The 19402-nt window shown below is 41.2% G+C and overlaps 1 protein-coding gene across 1 annotated transcript in view; it reads left to right on the top strand.

Moving 5' to 3' along the window:
• dscama (Down syndrome cell adhesion molecule a) overlaps nt 1–19402 on the top strand; it is a 59308-nt gene that overhangs the window by 16235 nt on the left and 23671 nt on the right. Inside the window, exons 4-9 of the mRNA XM_027158736.2 lie at nt 15239–15385; nt 15615–15893; nt 17149–17424; nt 17582–17878; nt 18488–18763; nt 19092–19370. Of these exons, the coding sequence (XP_027014537.1) occupies nt 15239–15385; nt 15615–15893; nt 17149–17424; nt 17582–17878; nt 18488–18763; nt 19092–19370 (1554 nt within the window). The remainder of the gene's footprint in view (nt 1–15238; nt 15386–15614; nt 15894–17148; nt 17425–17581; nt 17879–18487; nt 18764–19091; nt 19371–19402) is intronic.

Below are 19402 nucleotides of genomic sequence, written 5' to 3'. Positions count from 1 at the left end.
ATCAACGTCTTCCGGCGGCGCCTTGTTCTGCATCCAGCATATGGCTCCTGGAAGATTAAACCACATGGACAAGTGCCATCGGTGGCCCAGAGACCCGAAGAAACGAGCCAAGAGCTCGGATCACGTACAGCTGAGGAGGAAATCAACATAATAACAGGAACCCTTTCTGAAAGACGACCAGATTTCCCTCAAGGAATGAACTGGATTTAGAAGTTTGCAGCATTTGCTCATGAATTCTCATGGAGGAGAAGAAGTTGTCTCTCTGCAGTGTTTTGGAAGCGTTTTAGTGGCCCGTGTGTGACAAACAGGAAGTCAGATTGAACCCTGAGTCGCTTCAACAACGGACCATCTGTAATCAAAGAGGCAGCACACAGACAGCTTTCACTAGCATGTGCTAATCTGTGTGGCATACGGGCATGAAGTGGAATTAACATGGAGGAGGAAAATAAGGCGGAACGAATGAATCAGAGCTAATTCCATAGAAGTTAAAGCAAGTGAGCCAGCCACTTAGAACTGGGACAGTGAAGTCTGCTAGCGCTCTTAGTTGTTTGTTAACCTTATAAAATAAAACCAGAAAAATCGTTCCGATAATCTAGGATTCAGCTGAATCTTTTTACAAACCATAAACCATACGGTTTGACTCATAAAACAAAATGGTCAAAGAACTGAAAATGGCTGCCCACGAGGACCCCCGACAACACGGTGCAAAAAGAAACAAACAAACAAAAAAAAAACACATGATAAAAATAAATTCCTGTTCTCATTTATTATAGCAGCTATAAACAGTCCTTCCCTCAATTTCCCTTTAATAATTGAATAAGATTTTCAAAAGTGCAGCTCATCATTCATAAAGTATAAGCTCCTCTTTCTTGAAGACTTTGTAGTGGTGGAAAACCTGAATTTAAACTGAATTAAAGTTTATTGAATCGGAACTATACTCTATCATTTGAATCATTTACTAAGCCATTTGAAACTTTTGATTCCGACACTCTAACTTTTGAATCATTTGAATCTTTTGAATTCTTTACGGCATCATTTGAATCTTTTACTGTGAAATCTGAATCTTTTGCTCTGACATTTGATTCTTTTGACTCAAATATTCTATCCTTTGAATTCTTTACAGCATCATTTGAATCCTCTGAATCCGTTACTCCATCATTTGAATCTTTAGAACCCTTTGCTGTATTGCTTAAATTCTTTGAATCCTTTACAGGATAATTTATAACCTTTACTGTATCATTTGAATCCTTTGAATCCATTACAGAATCATTTGGATCGTTTGAATCCATTGCCATGTCATTTGAACCATTTGATTCTTTTATGCATTGCTCGAATTCTTTGAATTTTTTAACTTTAACTGTATACAAAAGTCTGTCCCATCATCTTAATGTGGCAGATTCACACGTTTTCACAAGAACATCAAGCAGTCTTTGCTGCGTTGTGAAGAAAATAAAGAGTGAATCTCTGAATCATTTACGTCTCAAATCTGATTATTATAAACCTTCAATTGATTTCATATTAAAAACCTCCAACAACAAACAGGAACGTAAAACGTTCCCCTGATGTTCCTCGTGTTTCCATGTCCCTCATGTTCATTAGTGAAGTTAAGCCACAGATGCTGATCACCTCTAGCTAGCAGCTAGTATTTTTAATAGGTGATTGGACTTTAATGAGCAGCCTCCGGCTCCCAGATTCAGACCGATGAACCTCGCTTCAACACATTTTGTACACTAGATGCTTGTTAAAATGGCTTCCAGCTTATTTGATCTTTTGTTTTGTAAATATTTGCCAAAATCTTTGTATAGTCACTTGCTCTGAAAAATCCGGCAAAATTTTCTGAATTAAGCTCCGCCTCCCAATGTCTGACACTGAAGCCGTCCAGAAAGCCGTTATGCAAATGATATCATTTGGGTTTTTTTTTTTTTAATTATTACTTATTACTTTTTTTTTTTTACTTATTTCTATACACAAATCTTCTGAGCAGATAAAATTGGTTAATTACAACATGACTCAACATGTATCAGCAGACCTGTTTTTTTTTTTTAAAAAACAGCAATTTTTAATGCCCTCTCATCCACCAAAATGTGGTGGGGTTTTCTGAGGTACGATGATTTTCTTCTTCTTCTGCTTCTTCTTCTTTTACTCTGAGGATTATCATATTAGTGTTATCATATTAGCACCTCAGGACTTCAGTAAGCTTTTAATGGCAATGCAGCATGAATTAATTAATGAAAGAATTAAAACTTAAAAAGGAAATAATTGCAAACGGAAACCGAACATTTTTGGGGGAAATTAAATGGCATTTTAGTTACTTAATTAAAAAGAAAGAGGCAAACCGTTTTTAACTGTAATTATTCCCAGTAAAAATCTAACAAAAATGTATCCACATTACTTATTCTAATTAGTAGAAAATTCATTCAATTTTGGCAGTTAAACTGAAGTAAATACATAAATAAATGAACCAATTATTAAAAAAATGAATGTTTAAGAATCTTTGTGGCACGGTTATTTTGAAGAACAAAATGCAGGTATAATATAATTAAACTGTTCTTGATGGTCGTATAAGTAACAGTTAGTCCAGACCTGTCTTCTTTAATTGATTTGACAATTTAAATGGTCTTAACATTGAGCCCTGACTCATTCACCACACATTTGACAGTTTCTACAGGATTTTAAAGCTGACTTCTGTTTTTGTCTTCTATCTAAATGGTTTTTTTTTCTTTTTCTTTCTGTATATTTCTTTATCATTGTCTCCTGGTGTAAAGAATTATTCTAAATACATATATATGGTCGTTTTGACTAAATCACTTAAACTCGCAGTAAATAGCTAATAAACAACATAGACCCTTTTTTTTTTACTGCTTGTAGTTATTTTTAATGATTTATTCTGAACTCCCACCTATTATCCTGAATCCTATCAATGGAAACTGAGATCATATGTTAACACTGAATGCAGTAATTAATCCAGACTTTAACAATAAACGATAAAGATCCTACTGGATATTATAAACTGTTTTGTTAAATTTTATATCCCTGTAACTAAAATGCGCATCTTCTCGGTTTTATCGGTGTGAGTCGGAGCCTGAGTCGGTGCAGGTGAAGCGTCTGGGGAAACGAACAGATGGAGGCGTTTAGTGAGCACGCCGACTCGAACCTGTCACTCGTCACGCCGGCTTCGAGGAAGCACCATATGCCTGGCACGCTGAAAGTCCTAAACCGTGACATGAAAGTCAGCGCATCCTGGGACAGAACGAGTGTGTGTGTGTTTGTCTTGTCACTAGACGTGAGATGTGAGAATCCTTGTCACTATTAGAAGCATGTTTGGTGCCATTGCCATCACTCCGAGTGTGTTCTGCGTCACGACTTCATTAGCAGTTCATGTGACACTATTTACGTTTACATCTGTTCCATTTGGTAGACGCTCTCATCCAGACTGACTTCATCTCTTGCTTTCTTTTTTTTGATACAAATGAATAATTGAGGGTTAAGGGCCTTGCTCAGGGGCCCAGCACTGACAGATTGTTGCTCCTGGAGATGGCCTTAACCTTGGTCAAAAAGATGAACCTAAAAGATGTGAGATGTCTAGTACAGGATTATTATTCCAGCATAATTAATGCCTGGAACAAAGTCATGAAAAGTAAATGACCCTGTAGTGTTTTTTTTTTCCCCCGTTGTTGTTGTTGTTACCCAGTGTCCTTGTTCAGAGGGCACCGTGTGGTCGAGTTTGTCAGGCTGACGTTTTCGCGCTCTGTAAGCTCATCTGCTCACTGGGAAGCCGTGGCATCTCTCGCCATCACCCTGCTGTGAAGGTTTTGTTGGCCATCTGCTTGTCCCCGGACTCCTACGGACCCTAAAGGTTAGGTCCTGCGTGCTCGTGTGGCATCACGTCATAATGCTGACGCTTCATGCTGAGGTGGAGGAATGATTTAGCATAGTTTTTTTTTTAACCAGGTTTAACTAACACAGTGTACATTTTATTACCAAAAACACAACTTCACTTTTTATCCGTTTCTAGTTACATCCAATATTGTGGAACGTCCTTGAGCTTGTCTTATCACTTGCAGCAGCTAGAAACAGCTGTTCCTTCACGAAGCTCTCTTTTTTTTCTGTCTTGATTTTAATAAGACAAAAATAGGCATAAAGTCATAGCTTTAACTCCGCCCGACACTGGAGACACTGGAGACTTCTTCTTTTAAGCAATAGCAGCTGCATTACTGTCCCGGCTACCGGTTTAGAAAACGAATCGACGGCTCCCGAAAAATCAGATTTGAGGAGTAGCATTTTTATTTTTTCTTCTACAGTATTTTCTTTATAATCAGAGCATGGGTTTAGCACCGTTCTACATTTAAATGATGATTCATTGTTTTTCTTTAATCCAACGTGATCTTTTGTAAAGATCTAGTGTTTAGTATTTACGTTTTTTTTTTTCTTTCGTGTAAGCAGCCTTCATGAGAAAACCTCCTCTCCAGCCTCTTTTATCTACTAACACACCTGACAGCACGGCGTGGAAAGCAGCTGTGACTCCAGCAGGACGGATGCTGTTTTCTTATCAGGAACCTGTCGTTCTCTCTAAGAGCCTCTTTTGTGTGAGCATAGACAGAGTGAGAGAGAGAGAGAGAGAGAGAGAGAGAGAGAGAGAGAGAGAGAGAGAGAGAGAGAGAGAGAGAGAGAGAGTACTGTATCTCTGTATGCAGCACTGACACCACTTTAATCCTCCCCTCCTTCTACCACCACCATCATCATCGCCCTTCCTCCCTTCCTCTAATGTCAGAACTGGGCCCTGGAGTCACACGGCCAGTTGCCACAGTAACCGACTCACCTTCTTCCTTCCTGACACATCATCACACCTAAATAAGCAAGCGAGAGAGAGAGAGAGAGAGAGAGAGAGAGAGAGAGAGAGAGAGAGAGAGAGAGAGAGAGAGAGAGAGATATGATGTCTCAGAAATGGCAAAAAGCTGTTTCACTTATTTCCTTTTGCTTGTTTTTTCCCCCCCCAAAGGACAGAACAGCTTTCAAGTAGCAGGAGGAGGAGAAGAGATGAAGGATGACATATATGCAAAGATGTGTTTTAGATGTTTTTATATATCTGAACTTATATTTATGAGAAGTTAATGTCCCCTGAAGGATAGAAATACCTGAGAGTTCTCACTGTTTAAGCACATTTGGCTGAAAAAAAAATGTTTATGATTGATTTGCTGTTAAAAAAAAGCAGAAAAAGGTTTGATTTTTTTTTAGATGGAGGAGGGAATTCAATTTAGGTGTCAGTGTGACAGTAGACAATACTAAGATTTTGTGTGTGTGTGTGTGTGTGTGTGTGTGTGTGTGTGTGTGTGTGTGTGTGTGTGTGTGTGTGTGTGTGAGTCTTGTCCGCCCCGTCTCCCCGTCAGTGCAGCAGGCGCGAGTGCACAAAGGAAACGCCGGCTTTTGGCACCTGGGCGTTTAACCTGCATTTTGCCGCTCGTGCTGACAGGCAATTATGCTAAGCTAAGCGCTAATTACAGCGGACAGCCATGTGTTCAGGGACTGAGATTAAAGACAACGTTTTTACTGTCGGAAGAGGGGAAAAAAATCAAGAGTTATTATACTATATAAGTGGAGGAGAGAAAAATAGAATTTTCCTCTGGAGACGGGTTCTGTAAATGTAAATCGCTCTGCGAAATATATAGAAATATATTAGCCTCGTGTGCTGTGCAGGATCAGCATCCAAAATAACACACACAGATGCCGATTATTTCTTTTTCCTTGCAAAAATAGTCCGTCTGTTCTCTTTACTAGAGAAAAGGGCCGAATAGAGGACGGGGAAGCAACTGGGCTACAGAAAGAGAAGGAGAAACGGAGTAATTGTCTGTCACCACGGTAACATCTGATTCACATTGTTTAGAGAGAGCAGCTGCTGGGGAGAGAGAGAGAGAGAGAGAGAGAGAGAGAGAGAGAGAGAGAGAGAGAGAGAGAGAGATGCACAGGCAAAGAGAGAGAGAGAGAGATTCACAGGCACACACATGGGGAAGAGAGAGAGAGATGCACAGTCAGAGAGAGAGAGCGAGAGAGAGAGAGAGAAATGCACAAGGACACACACAGGGGAAGAGATGCAGAAGTGTGTGTGTGTGTGTGTGTGTGTGTGTGTGTGTGTGTGTGTGTGTGTGTGTGTGTGTGTGTTTAGTATATTAAAGAAAAGTACCTAAGCTCATAAGACTCTTTACACAGCGAGTGCAGATCACACAGCTCATCATTTTTCTTTCTGATGTTTTCTGCAACCTCTTGCAGATGTTTACTGTAACGAAATGATGAGAAAACTGAACAATGTACTGTATATCGTACAAAAGGGACTTTTCTGGACCTCAGTAGTTGCCCTGCTATGAAAGTGTTTGTTCTGCTCAGAGTTAATAGTAATTAAAGAAGGAGGCTGTAAGATGAACATCTCTTTCATTCGCAGGTTGGCTGGTAGACGCAGTGACAGCTGGCACGCTTTGTCTTTGCTGGAGATTTACCGTGCGTTAAATGTGCTTGAGTGGCACAGCGAGCAGCTTGTTGACATGGCGAAGTGCTGTCCCGTGATCCCAAAGCAAACAGCGCCGTCTGCTCGCTCTCAGGCTGACGGAGACGGGAAGCACCTCAACCTCGCGCCGGGGGAATAGACAGCACCGCTGGTGCAATTAAAACGTTAGCATAATTGACAGGGCGTCATTGCACTCGAGCTCTCGGAGGAGTCGTGATGAGAGCCGGGTTATTATTAGTGAACGAGGCTAGCCGTTAAAAAGCTGTTTCAGAGATACGCTCTGTGCTGACGGAGCCAGAGATGTTCGGATTATGCAGACGCAAGCTATAAAGCTAGCACGCTAGCATTTTTTCTTGTTTGCTTTGTTTTTTTTTTTTTTTTTTTTTTTTTTAAGGATTTAATGTCTTTATCTGTAGTAGACTGGGGACTGTTAAACAACAAAACATGAGAAACATATGTAGTGTTCAAACTAACTGTCGGTGTTCATAGTTCTGATTTCCTGTTGCTTTGAGCCACAAGGCCCGGGTCATTCCTGTTTTTCACTACAATTAGGTACTGAAAAAGGGTTTGTATACGTCCTAAAACGCTGTGGTTACTCTTAGACGTGCTGCAATACTGATATGAGTATACAGGGCAACGTAGAGCAGCGTGATGTGATGTTAAAATAAAACAAACAAATCCTGGCTGGGGGGGGGGGGGGGCATGGTGGCTTAGTGGTTAGCATGGTCACCTCACACCTCCAGGGTTGGGGGTTCGATTCCCACCTCCACCTTGTGTGTGTGGAGTTTGCATGTTCTCCCCGTGCCTCGGGGGTTTCCTCTGGGTACTCCGGTTTCCTCCCCCGGTCCAAAGACATGCATGGTAGGTTGATTGGCATCTCTGGAAAATTGTCCGTAGTGTGTGAGTGTGTGTGTGAATGAGAGTGTGTGTGTGTGCCGTGTGATGGGTTGGCACTCCGTCCAGGGTGTATCCTGCCTCGATGCCCGATGACGCCTGAGATAGGCACAGGCTCCCCGTGACCCGAGAAGTTTGGATAAAGCGGTAGAAAATGAATGAATGAATGGATGAATGAATGAATGAATGAATGAATGAAATCCCGGCTGTGTTCCAAATCGCACATTCTAGTCGAGTATTAACGGAGATTTTCCTTCCACTTTGTCACTCAAACGACTTCCTGGTCAATATATTCGACTGAATTTTCTAATATATACCACATCATTTATGTTATTTAAACTCTCACGTAAGTCTACAGAGCTGCTGAAATGTCTCTAGTCGCGTCACGTCGTCATGTGTCATTTGCACACTTGCAGTTGTTCCTCCATGTCAGTTCTGTTGTCTCTTGATGTCGTCCTTAATGTTTGTCGATTAGCTTCATAAAAGATTCAACAGATCTAATTTAACAGATGAGCTCGTGTTACACGCTGGCGCTCGCAGCACCTCTGCTTTCAGCTGGACCCAAGAGGACGAGTAACGAGAACGCTTGATCTTCAGCACTCCCTCCCTTTCCTTCTCTCTCTCTCTCTCTCTCTCTCTATCTGAATATTTAATAATGTTGAATTATGGAGCCCCTCGACCATAATGAAGGCAAATCAGACAATTAAAGTCGAGCGCCTCTGCCTTAAATCCTCCAGCTCTTAGCCGAGGGCCAAAACGATTTGAAGTGCTGCGTTTGTTTGATTATCTAATCCTCCTGTCGCTCCTCAGGCCCCGTCACCAGCTGCTTCTCAAATCTGCATGAAATGAAATAATCAAGTGTCACATCAGCCGTATTATCAGATCGCATTCCTGGAGTTTGTATTGAACTTGCTGAGGAGATTTTTCTCCCTCTTTTGTATCAAATAAAGAGATTTCCTTGTATATACAGTAGAGAGTTTTGTTCTTGTGGCGTATCCGCCTTAAAATCGTGTATGGTGTGCATCCTGGGTTGCTTTTCTTCTCAGGACGGTTTTACGGAGGTGTTGCTTGGCTTTGTTTCAGCTCTAATTGATCTGGCTTTTCTTCTATAGCCTGTCTGTCTGTCTGTCACCTGAAAATACTACATATAAAATATTCTGTATATGTGACCAGCAGCCATTATGACAGACATTTACATTCATAAGTACTGTGTGTGTGTGGTTGTGTGTGTGTGTGTGTGTGTGTGTGTGTGTGTGTGTGTGTGTGTGTGTGTGTGTGTGTGTGTGCGTGTGTGTGGTGTGTGTGTGTGAGTGTGTGTGTGTGTACACGTGTATGTGTGGGCATATATACAGTAGCACGTTGCCGTGCCAACCTCAGCAGCTGTCAACATCTCACTCTGTAATGGTGACAAATGGTACTTATTACATCAGTGTTAATTCGGTGGCGTTGGCGCGGAGATGGAGACGCTGATCCCACCCCGATCGAGCTCAGGCAGAGTAATTACAGCACGCAGAGCTCATTTAAACCACTTATCCTGCATACTCTGTCACTTCCTTGCAGGATGTGTGCACTAAGGAGGGGCCAGTGTGTCAGAAATGTTATATCACAATACAAAGAAATGTATCATATATATAATTCTGAAATTCTCCAAAAAACTAATAAACAGATAGAACTGTAGTGCATAAGGAACCTTTAGGCAACTGATTTATCACAATATCATATGTTAATATATTATCATGTGGCATATTGTCATATATTGGGTCATTATGTCATGCCATATGTCATCACGTATGTTTTGGCATGTTATATCGTCATGTTACCATATGACGCCAAATGATATCATATGTCATCGAGTCATATATTGTGGCATATCAAGTCATATGGCATATCATATGGTATGTTAGTCATTATGTCATGCCATAGATCACCATGTTTTGTCGTGTTATGGCATCAAGTCATGTCATGCCAAATGACATCATGTCAATATACACATTATGTATCATCATCGTTATATCACATCATGCATCGTATTTCATGCTAGGTCTCGTCAAGTCATATATCACATGTTAGGTCATGTGATCTCATATGTCATCACGTCATCTATCATATCATATGTCATGTTAACGTGTCCTCAACATATATTTCGTCATGTCGTGTCAAATGACATCATGTCATGCCATTGTGTCATATTTATATACAATATGATACATAACAAAATGACATGATATACATAAGGAAATACATATGATACACGAACTGACAGTATATTATCTCACACACACACACACACACACACACACACACACACACACACACACACACACACACACACACACACATATATGTGTGTGTGTGTCCCATATACGAAGGGAAACAAGGGGGCATAAAGCAGATTCACGACTGAGGAATCTATATTTAATGCCACTGTAATCTCTCAGGAGAGGCGCCAAACGCTCATGCTGCTTAAGGTAAGTGAGCTCGGGGGTGTGGGCGCTGTGTGATTACAGATGAGTGGAGAGAGAATATAAAGGAGAGCGAGGAAATGTGTGTGTGTTTGAGAGAGAGAGAGAGAGAGAGAGAGAGAGAGAGAGAGAGAGAGAGAGAGAGAGAGAGAGAGAGTGCTAATTTCAGCCTCTGTTCCAGTGTGTGGAGAGAAAATGTGATTTAGTGTGTGGAGAGTGTGTGTGGAGAGTGTGTGTGGGCGGACGAGACCCGCTCTAATGAGCCTGAGATGAAGGAGCTGACGTTACACGCCGCTGTAGTACTGCAGCTGGTATTTACGCTGCTGCTGATGCTGCCGCTTCCATGGAGTGCTCCACAAAAAACAAATATGTTTTTCCTTTAAATGCCACGGCTTCGTTGCAAACATCTGTGTGCACCAATGGAGCGGTTAAAGTTGCAGTTTGTAACGATTCTAAATGTTTCTATAGCCATAACAACAGCTATACATCATTACATAAATAGGATACCTTGAAAAACACGATGAGGTGCCGTATTTCCAAGCACCAGATCTCAATCGTTTCTTTGTGACAGGCTTGTATTTCACATTTTTCTGGCCCGTAAATTAGCCTCCTGTCTCCAGCAGAAACTAATTCTAACTTATCGCTGCCCGCATTGATGAAAATGAAACTCAAATAAAAATTTATTCAGAGGAGATTTGGTGAGTTAAGAAAGAAAACAAAGAGGCAGAAGAAGCTAAAAATGATATACCGCTGCTCTAAAGGAGCTTTTTTTTTTCAATCTTAGTTAATCGCAGTTAAATCATGAATGAGGAGCTGGAATTCTAATCTAATACAGTTTTACACTATAGTACAGCTAACTGTTCTGGATAATGGAGTCTCACAGTATCTTTAACTCATATAATAAGACCTTGAGATGTTATTGTAAGTATTAAGCATAATGAGGCTGTAATGCTAATGATGCAAATGGAGAACTAGCATCAGGTTAGAATACCTGGTGCACAGGAAGGGAACGAAGCTCGAGGGTCAGAGCAATCATTATATATTCACACACCGTCGCTACAGATGGCCCGGGGTCCACGTTATGGCCACACCAAGGTCACACCATCATCCTCATCTTCTATCGCTATAAATAAAGTGAAAGGACGTGCTGTTTCAGTCCTCCATTTTAATTGCATTAGGGCTGAGCAATATGACCATATTATATCGATATACATGACAATACAATGTTACTGTGTTATTGCAGTCTCTTAACAGCTTTATTTATAATTAGCAACTAAGATAAACTTGAAAGCAAATTTGATATAAACATTTCTAGTATAAACATATAAATGTAATAATAAATACTTTATGGATATAGATATTGTCGTGTATCATATGATATGATGTTTTGGCTTTGTAACACGTAATACAGCGCTGTTGAATACATAGGCATGGAGAAGAGAGACACAATAGTGTATTTTTAATCCCACTTCTGCCATTGATCAGTTTCATGAGTTTGCGTGCTGTGGGCGACTTGTCAGGTCTGGCAGTAGTGTAGTGAAGCACGATGAATCTTTGTTATTGACCATGCTTCAGTGCACACACACACACACACACACACACACACACACACACACACACACACTCACTCACTCACACTCTTTTTATTTCAAGAGAGGAGTGACATAATATAACCAAATAAATATACAAAGAAACAGATGATAAGAAAAAGTTCCAAGCGCTCAACAATAAACACCCAGACTAAATTAGAAAACTAAATTAGAGCTTAGCTTAGCATTAAAGGAGCCATAAAAATGTAAAGATGCTTCAGTAACAATGCTGTACTGGTTATTAAAATAAATCAGAAATGTGTATATTTGGGTATGTAAATAAAACTGCTAAAGCTGTAACATTAGCATATTAGCACGTAGCTTAGGTTTACTGAAACCCTTTGAGATCTTTAGAAATACTTTAATATGATACTCATAAATGTGCCATCGGTATTAAATGTATGTTCACAAAGCAGTTTTAAATAAATATTTGAGTTCCTTCATATTTTTGTGTGCGCTAGCGAAAAATATTTAGTTAGCCGGGTTAAAGAATATCTCACATAGCTAATTGATGGAAAATAAAAAAGCATTAGCACACAGAAGCGAAGCTGTAACATGTTATCTGAAACGGAGCGAAGAAGAAAAATCCGGAGTATGATTTTAAAAAAATAATAAAATGAAAATTGTGCTAGGGTAAAGCAGCAAGACTGCATGATTAGCACTGAATTAGCACCTTTTTGGGAACCATATCTTAAACTAAAGTAAAACAGCTTTTAATTAGCACTTTAACTAGCAAGTTTACAAGTTGTTTACATTGCGTTGAAAGAACTTGCTAAAATGTTATATATACAAATAAAGTGATACAAATAAAAGATGCTGGGTTATACTGTATTTTTCCTCTTTCCAAAGGGTGAAAGAGAGACACTGGGTGTGTTTGGAGGACGGAGGAAGAAAAAGTGTGACTGTGTTTTGAAGTGAAAGTCCCAGGAGGTCAGGGAGGAACAGCACGGGGTGCGAGTGCTGAATTATTTACCAGAGGACAGAAAAGGAGAGGAGAGGAGAAGTGGGTTGTCGTGTTGCTCTGTAGGAGAACCGCACGGCGTTGAGCAATAACCTGCCGCTTGGCCACGCTCGGAGTAAGCGCTACACAGCTTCCTGATATCAGATTAACAAAACTGGGGCAGGTGGATCCTCCATGTCGTCGTCTGTAAATGCAGTCATATCCCGCAGCACACTTTTCATTTCACGCTCTCTCACAGACGAGACGCTCTAAAAGCTAGCGATTAATAGCCTGTGACATGAACGTGAACGTGTCCTAGCCTCAAGACAAGGTGACATACTTTGTTTTAACAGAGTTAGAGCTAGTCATGATCAAGAAATGCTGGATTAATTGATATACTAGTCTACTGTATATGAGGAAGAAAACACTCAGAGAAAATAATCACATGGTGTGATGAAGCACAGTTACTGTTACCATGATGTTGATTATTTCCTTGTCTCCCATTCCATGAAGTGTTTTATTCGTCTCGTATTACTGCAAATTGGCAATAAGTACAGTTTTTTTTATTTATTAAAGAACAACATGTCCTATTTTTTATCCATTTATGGAATGACTCTGAAACAAATTCGTTGCTGTTCTCTCTCTCTCTCTCGCTCTCTCTCTCACTCTATTTTTCTCTCCTTCTCTCTTTTTCAATCTCTCTCTTCCCATTAATGTGATTAAATAAAACACACACACACACACACACACACACACACACACACACACACACACACACACACACACACAGAGAGCTGGGTGTCATGTTTCAGAAAAAGCCAACAAAGCCTAAACTCCTCTGTCCTGAAGATGTCGGACAATGAAACGCTACACATCACCTCAGACCAATACAAAGCAGTGACACCGGAGACTCCTTCCATCAGTCATACATTAATGTATCTTTGTCTAAAATTTCACCAAATCAAACATTCTAAGTTGTTTTTTTGGGGTGTTAAATGCACTGCTCCAATAGAAATTATGATGTATTATTATGTCTGTATTTATAGAATCATTGCACCAAAAGTCGTTTTCATGCTACATCAGTCACATCTGTATTGCAACTCGTTTACAGTATTTCTTAACCCTCTGGTAAGTGTGTGTGTGTGTGTGTGTGTGTGTGTGTGTGTGTGTGTGTGTGTGTGTGTGTGTGATGGACGTGGTGTCTCCGGAGTCTCTGATGTGCACTTATCCTCTATGTTGCACACTTTTCCTTATTCTTTTATTCGAGCATGACAAGCTGTCTGCTTTAATGAAGCCACTCCTTGTTCAGCACCAGGACCAAAAACGTGCTTTAAACTTCGGTCACTTTGCGAGGTGCCTCGCAGGGATGAGGGTAAAAAAAAAAGGGTCAATAATGTTTCTTTCTGTCTCGTTAATCTCTGGTATATAATAATAAAGGAAAATGTATGCACTTGAAATAAGTGTCTGATGATATGCTGGTATTAGGCTTGCACCCGGTGATCATATCAGGTATCGCCATGGCGACGGCTATTGAAACCGGACAAGCCGAAATGCAGGGAAACGTGTTAAGGGATTTAGCAACAAACATTCTCTCTGCTTACTGATCAGCACAGGCTGTGATATGACAGGTGGTAACCATAGCAACAAAATCTCTAAGCTTATTTCTTGTGGTTACCATAGCAACAGCAAAGTAGCACAGCTACTTGTCTAATGACTTAGTAATGAAATTCTTGACCATGGATTAACAAAAGAGGTATTTTCAGCTGTATAGTACACAAACAGATCCATGTTCGATCCTGGAACACGAGTGTCCGTCCCATTGGTTTGTTCCAGGTTCCCAAACCTCTCAGGATGAAGACTTGGTACTGTAAAGTGTCCCTAGATGTGACTTTAACTGTGCCTTATGATGGACTAGCATCCTATTCAGGATGTATTCCTGTATTCTCAATGACAGGTGCGTGTTCCAGGGAGTCACCAGGAGAAAGCTACTGAAGATGAACGAATAAATAAATTGATTTCTTTATACAAATCTTAACACACCTTTTTATCTCTGTGTGCCATTACAAATATACAGAGTAGCCTCTAAACCTCAGGATCTAGGAATTCTGTGTTGTGGGTGTGTGTTTTTTTATGATTCCTTTCAACCCTTAACTTATTACTTATTATATACCTATAAAAATGTATTAAAAATCCATTGAAGTGCCTGAACACGTACATAGGTTTAAGATTAACATTTTTTTTTCATTTTGAAGCGGGTTTTTTTTTTATCTCATTGTCTTCAAGCAAACACAGACATTTTCTCATAAATATGCATTTTTATTTACACACACACACACATACACACACACACACACACATACATACACACACATAAACAGCAAATTTAGCTCACAGTCTAAAAATGCCTTAAAGACATCTAATCCATGCTCACTTGCTTGCTCTCTCTCTCTCTCTCTCTCTCTCTCTCTCTCTCTCTCTCTCTTTTTCCAACTGGGTCAGAGCTTACAATCGTAGCATCCTCACTTCTGGTTCGCCTCACACTGATTTGCTCTAAACTCTTTACTTATGCTGTTTGAGCGCTTACACAAACACACACATTTTACACGACAAACTTCCCTCTGATATGCAACACTAACACAAACCATGTGAAAGTTTTTTCATAAGCGATTCATTTATTTGAAGATGATTTCTAAACGACTTGTTCATCACATCTTAATTCATCTTTCCTGTGATTTTTTTTATTTTATTTTATTTTTCCACGTGCTTTGTTTTGTACAAAGGAATTATTTATTTAATTTTTTTAACCGCCTACAAAAAAAACACTGAATACTAAAAAAAAGTGACGTGTGTGTTTCAGGACCTCGATTTCTCATAACGTCCACGGGAGCCTTGTACATCCTGGACGTGCAAAAGGAGGACGAGTTGTTCAACTATCGCTGCATGACGAGGCATCGCTACACCTCGGAGACGAGGCAGAGCAACAGTGCGCGGCTCTTCGTGCCAGGTGAGAGAAAGAAGGGGAAAGTAATAAGATTTTCTGTAAATATTTACCTCAAATTTTATCCAGTTCGTCCCATAAAGTTACACGACCGGCCATCTTGGACCAGCATACTGGTTTTACCATTACCATTTACCTCTGTGCTTGTCTTAATGGAAATTAATTGAGAAAACGAGTGAGATTTCTATCCATTTTTATTCTGAATATTTATACCTCCTCCTTCTCATCCCTGAAGACCCCACGAACTCGGCTCCTGCCATCCTCGATGGATTCGAGAAACGAGAGGTCATGGCCTCGCACAGGGTGGAGCTCCCGTGCAAAGCTTCAGGACATCCGGCACCAAAATACCGTTGGCTGAAGGACAACAGGCCGCTGGAGCCGGACACACGCTTCAGGCAGAGCGTTACCGGTCTGCTGATCGAAAGAGCGCAGCCAAGCGACTCGGGCAGCTACGTGTGCGAGGTGTGGAACAGCTACGGAAACGCTGAGGTCATAGGACGCCTTCTGGTCAAAGGTACGCTCTATTTGAAGCTTTTTGAACATTTCTGTCCATGAAATCACAAAAATGTACATTAATATTTGCACAGAGAAATTATACTGAGTATTCAGAATCTGGATACGTTCCTACTTAAAGGTAGGGTCTCCGATTTTTGAGAAATGCTTTAGAAAATGAGTCGGAACGATAAACTAAACTTAGATCAAAACAAACGTGTACCCAATGAGCAGAAAGGGGCGGGTCTTGTCAATATGGGCGGAGAGAGTGTTCAGTGCGCGTGTGTGACATTAGCAGAAAGCGGTTTTAACATCGACATGGAGGATAAAAACAAAAGAAAGAAAGAGAAGAAAGACTTACGATAAGGACAAGTAGGACGTGTTAATATAGGATCAGCTTTCCAGCGCTGGAGAGAACTGAAGGAGCAGGAAGTCGGCCACATATTCACAGGTTGGAGTTTCCCGAGTCAATAACTCCTGAGCTAAACGCTGTTACTACACAAATAACACCTCTTTTCTATCGTAGTGATGTAGAGAGGCAGCTACAACCGCGTTTTGTGTAGTAACAGCGTTTAGCTCAGGAGTTATCGACTCGGGAAACTCCGACCTGTGAATATGTGGCCGACTTTACTTAAGACGCCGAGGCGCTTTTTTCCTTCTCGATAGGTGAGTAACGTTGGTTTTGCTTTGTTACACAGAACTAATATATGCCTTTGTCCTTTACATCATTATGCTTGTGTGGCATTTTTGCTTGTTTGTTTATCTACAATCGTATTGTTCTTCCCTTCAGCTATGATAAAGATACGTTTCTTTCCGTTAGTCGCCTGGGTTACGTATGTATGTGTGGGCGGAGCTATCGATACAGGGGCGGGACCCGTTTGGGTTAGGGGCATGTTTGTTTTGGTGATTTCAAATGTCAACGTTGGCTTTCAAACATCGGAGACCGCACCTTTAATTCGATTTTATGTGCTCTTCATTATTTACACCTCAGAGTTTGCCAGATTTTTACCAGGATCTTCCAGCACTTTACAGACGGAAGCAGCATTATTTTATATCTTTACAGTTAAATGCAATTAGATTCCACATAATACAGCCTGCACTTTTGCTCCATGAAGAGTGCTGGTCGTAATTCGTCACACGAATCACTGTGCCTTTGTCTCTGTTGATTCAACAATATAGTGATTTGGTGGCTTATGAAATATCACTTCATTCAGTGCATCATATTATTTTGCACATTATACTCCATCGCTGATGTTCAGTGTGACCGTTTTGTTCAGAGCCGCTGCGAGTGGTGGTCAGCCCCAGGAAGGTGAAAGGCAGCGTGGGTAGCCAGGTTTCCCTGTCCTGTAGCGTCACCGGTTCGGACGAATACGAACTCTCCTGGTACCGCAATGGCGACAAGATCAATGCTGGCGGCAGTGTCCACATGAACGGGATCAACAAAGAGAACCTGGTGATGGATGGCATGGCCAAGAGCGACGGAGGAGCTTACCAGTGCTTTGCTAGGAAGGGCAAGATCTCAGCTCAGGACTTTGTGCAGGTCATTTTAGAAGGTAAACATCTAGTCAAATATATTACAGTAAACCTAATTTAAGATTATTACAGTAAGCTATATTTACACTTTGTAAGCTTTAGCTCACCACAAATCTTCTCTGTATGCCTTTAGTAGATCATCTTATGGAGTTCACATATTTCCTTGTTTCTTGACAGACGGCACCCCCAAGATCCTGTCTGCCTTCAGCGAGAAAGTGGTGAGCCCCAACGAGTTCGTCTCTTTGATGTGTCACGTGAAAGGGACGCCACAGCCGGTGGTGACATGGACGCTGGACGACGACGTGGTGGTGAAGGACAGCCGGCACCGCATGGGCCACAGCATCACAGCTGAGGGCAACGTGGTCAGCTACCTGAACATCTCACACACGCAGGTCCGTGACAGCGGCGTCTACCGGTGCACCTGCAACAACTCGGCGGGCACGGTCTCCTACCAGGCTCGAATAAACGTAAGAGGTGCTTGTCAGATCAGCTCCTCCGAAAACACACACACAACTCACACAAGCCTTTATATATTAACAATACCATGTTTTTTTTCTTTAATTAAATGTTCCTATTAGTGAAATAATTTCCATCAGACTTAACATTTTTATCCACTGTCTTTCCTGCAGGTCTTTGAAGCGTCAGCGTCTAACGAAGCACGTCACACTCACTGTTTATTTGCTTACTTGTTTTCCTCTGCCTTTAATTTAATGCCTTAAAATGCCCCATTCTCTGCCTCTTTCTCTCTGTCTCTCTTAATCCACTGCAATGTTTAAATCTCTATTCTGATTGGTCAGAAGCTGTTCTGTATCAGCACCTCACTCGTGCCGGGACTTGGACAACGAATAGATTTAGAAACATTTATTGAAGGGAATGTTTTCGGGTCGTCTCAGTAGTGTGTCAGGCTTCAGGTTTGAATGAAATGTTGAGAGAGGAAGGAAGAGATGCGATAGCTGCAATAACGAAGTTTTTGAAGACACGGAAGAAAAGTGTCGGTTTTTTTGCGATTGATGAAATGATGCATTCAACCAAATCATTTTAAACAAGTTTCTCTCTCTCATTTTTTTTCCTCCATCTTGACAGGTCCCGCTGACATACGCCCCATGAAGAACCTCACTGCCATCGCCGGCCGGGACACTTACATCCACTGCCATGTCGTCGGCTATCCGTACTACTCCATCAAGTGGTACAAGAACTCCAACCTGCTGCCCTTCAACGACAGACAGCGAGCATTTGAGAACAACGGCACTCTGAAGCTGCTGAACGTGCAGAAGGAGCTGGATGAGGGCGAGTACGCCTGCCATGTCCTGGTCCAGCCGCAGGTCTTTAAGAACCAGAGCGTCCACGTCACTGTGAAAGGTAAACGGCTGGAGATGGAGCTTGAGGAAAATCTACAGGAAATAGAGTAAAAATATGATCTACTCTCTAATTATTAAATATTTGATGAGGCTCTCGTACATAAATGCTCACATCTAAAATGCTACTACATAATATACGGTAATTTATTTCGAATAATAATTCTATTACATAAATAATTTTTATTTCTATACTGGTTCATTTTAGCACCTGTGTGCTTTTATTATTCATCGTATTTCTTACACTGGTGTAGTGAATAACTGAGTTTGAGTGCAGCTGAATAAAGTTGTATGTACTTTATTTTACTCTTCCTCCTCCACCTCCTCCTCAGTCCCTCCCTTCATCCAGCCATTCGAGTTCCCACGTTACTCCATCGGTCACAGGGTCTTCGTCCCATGCGTGGTGCGTTCAGGTGATCTGCCCATCTCTATCAACTGGGAGAAGGATGGAAAGCCCATTAACGCCAGCCTGGGCGTCACCATCGACAACATCGACTTCACCAGCTCACTGCGCATCTCCAACCTGCAGCGCGTTCACAACGGAACGTACACATGCATCGCCCGAAATGACGCCGCCGTCGTCAAATACCAGAGCCAGCTCATCGTCAGGGGTGAGCAGAACACGATGTACTCACCTCAACAC

The sequence above is a fragment of the Tachysurus fulvidraco genome, chromosome 20 (genome assembly GCF_022655615.1).
Source record: "Tachysurus fulvidraco isolate hzauxx_2018 chromosome 20, HZAU_PFXX_2.0, whole genome shotgun sequence".
NCBI lineage: Eukaryota > Metazoa > Chordata > Actinopteri > Siluriformes > Bagridae > Tachysurus > Tachysurus fulvidraco.
Note: the sequence above shows the minus strand (reverse complement) of the source record. Positions and strands in the feature narration are given on the sequence as shown.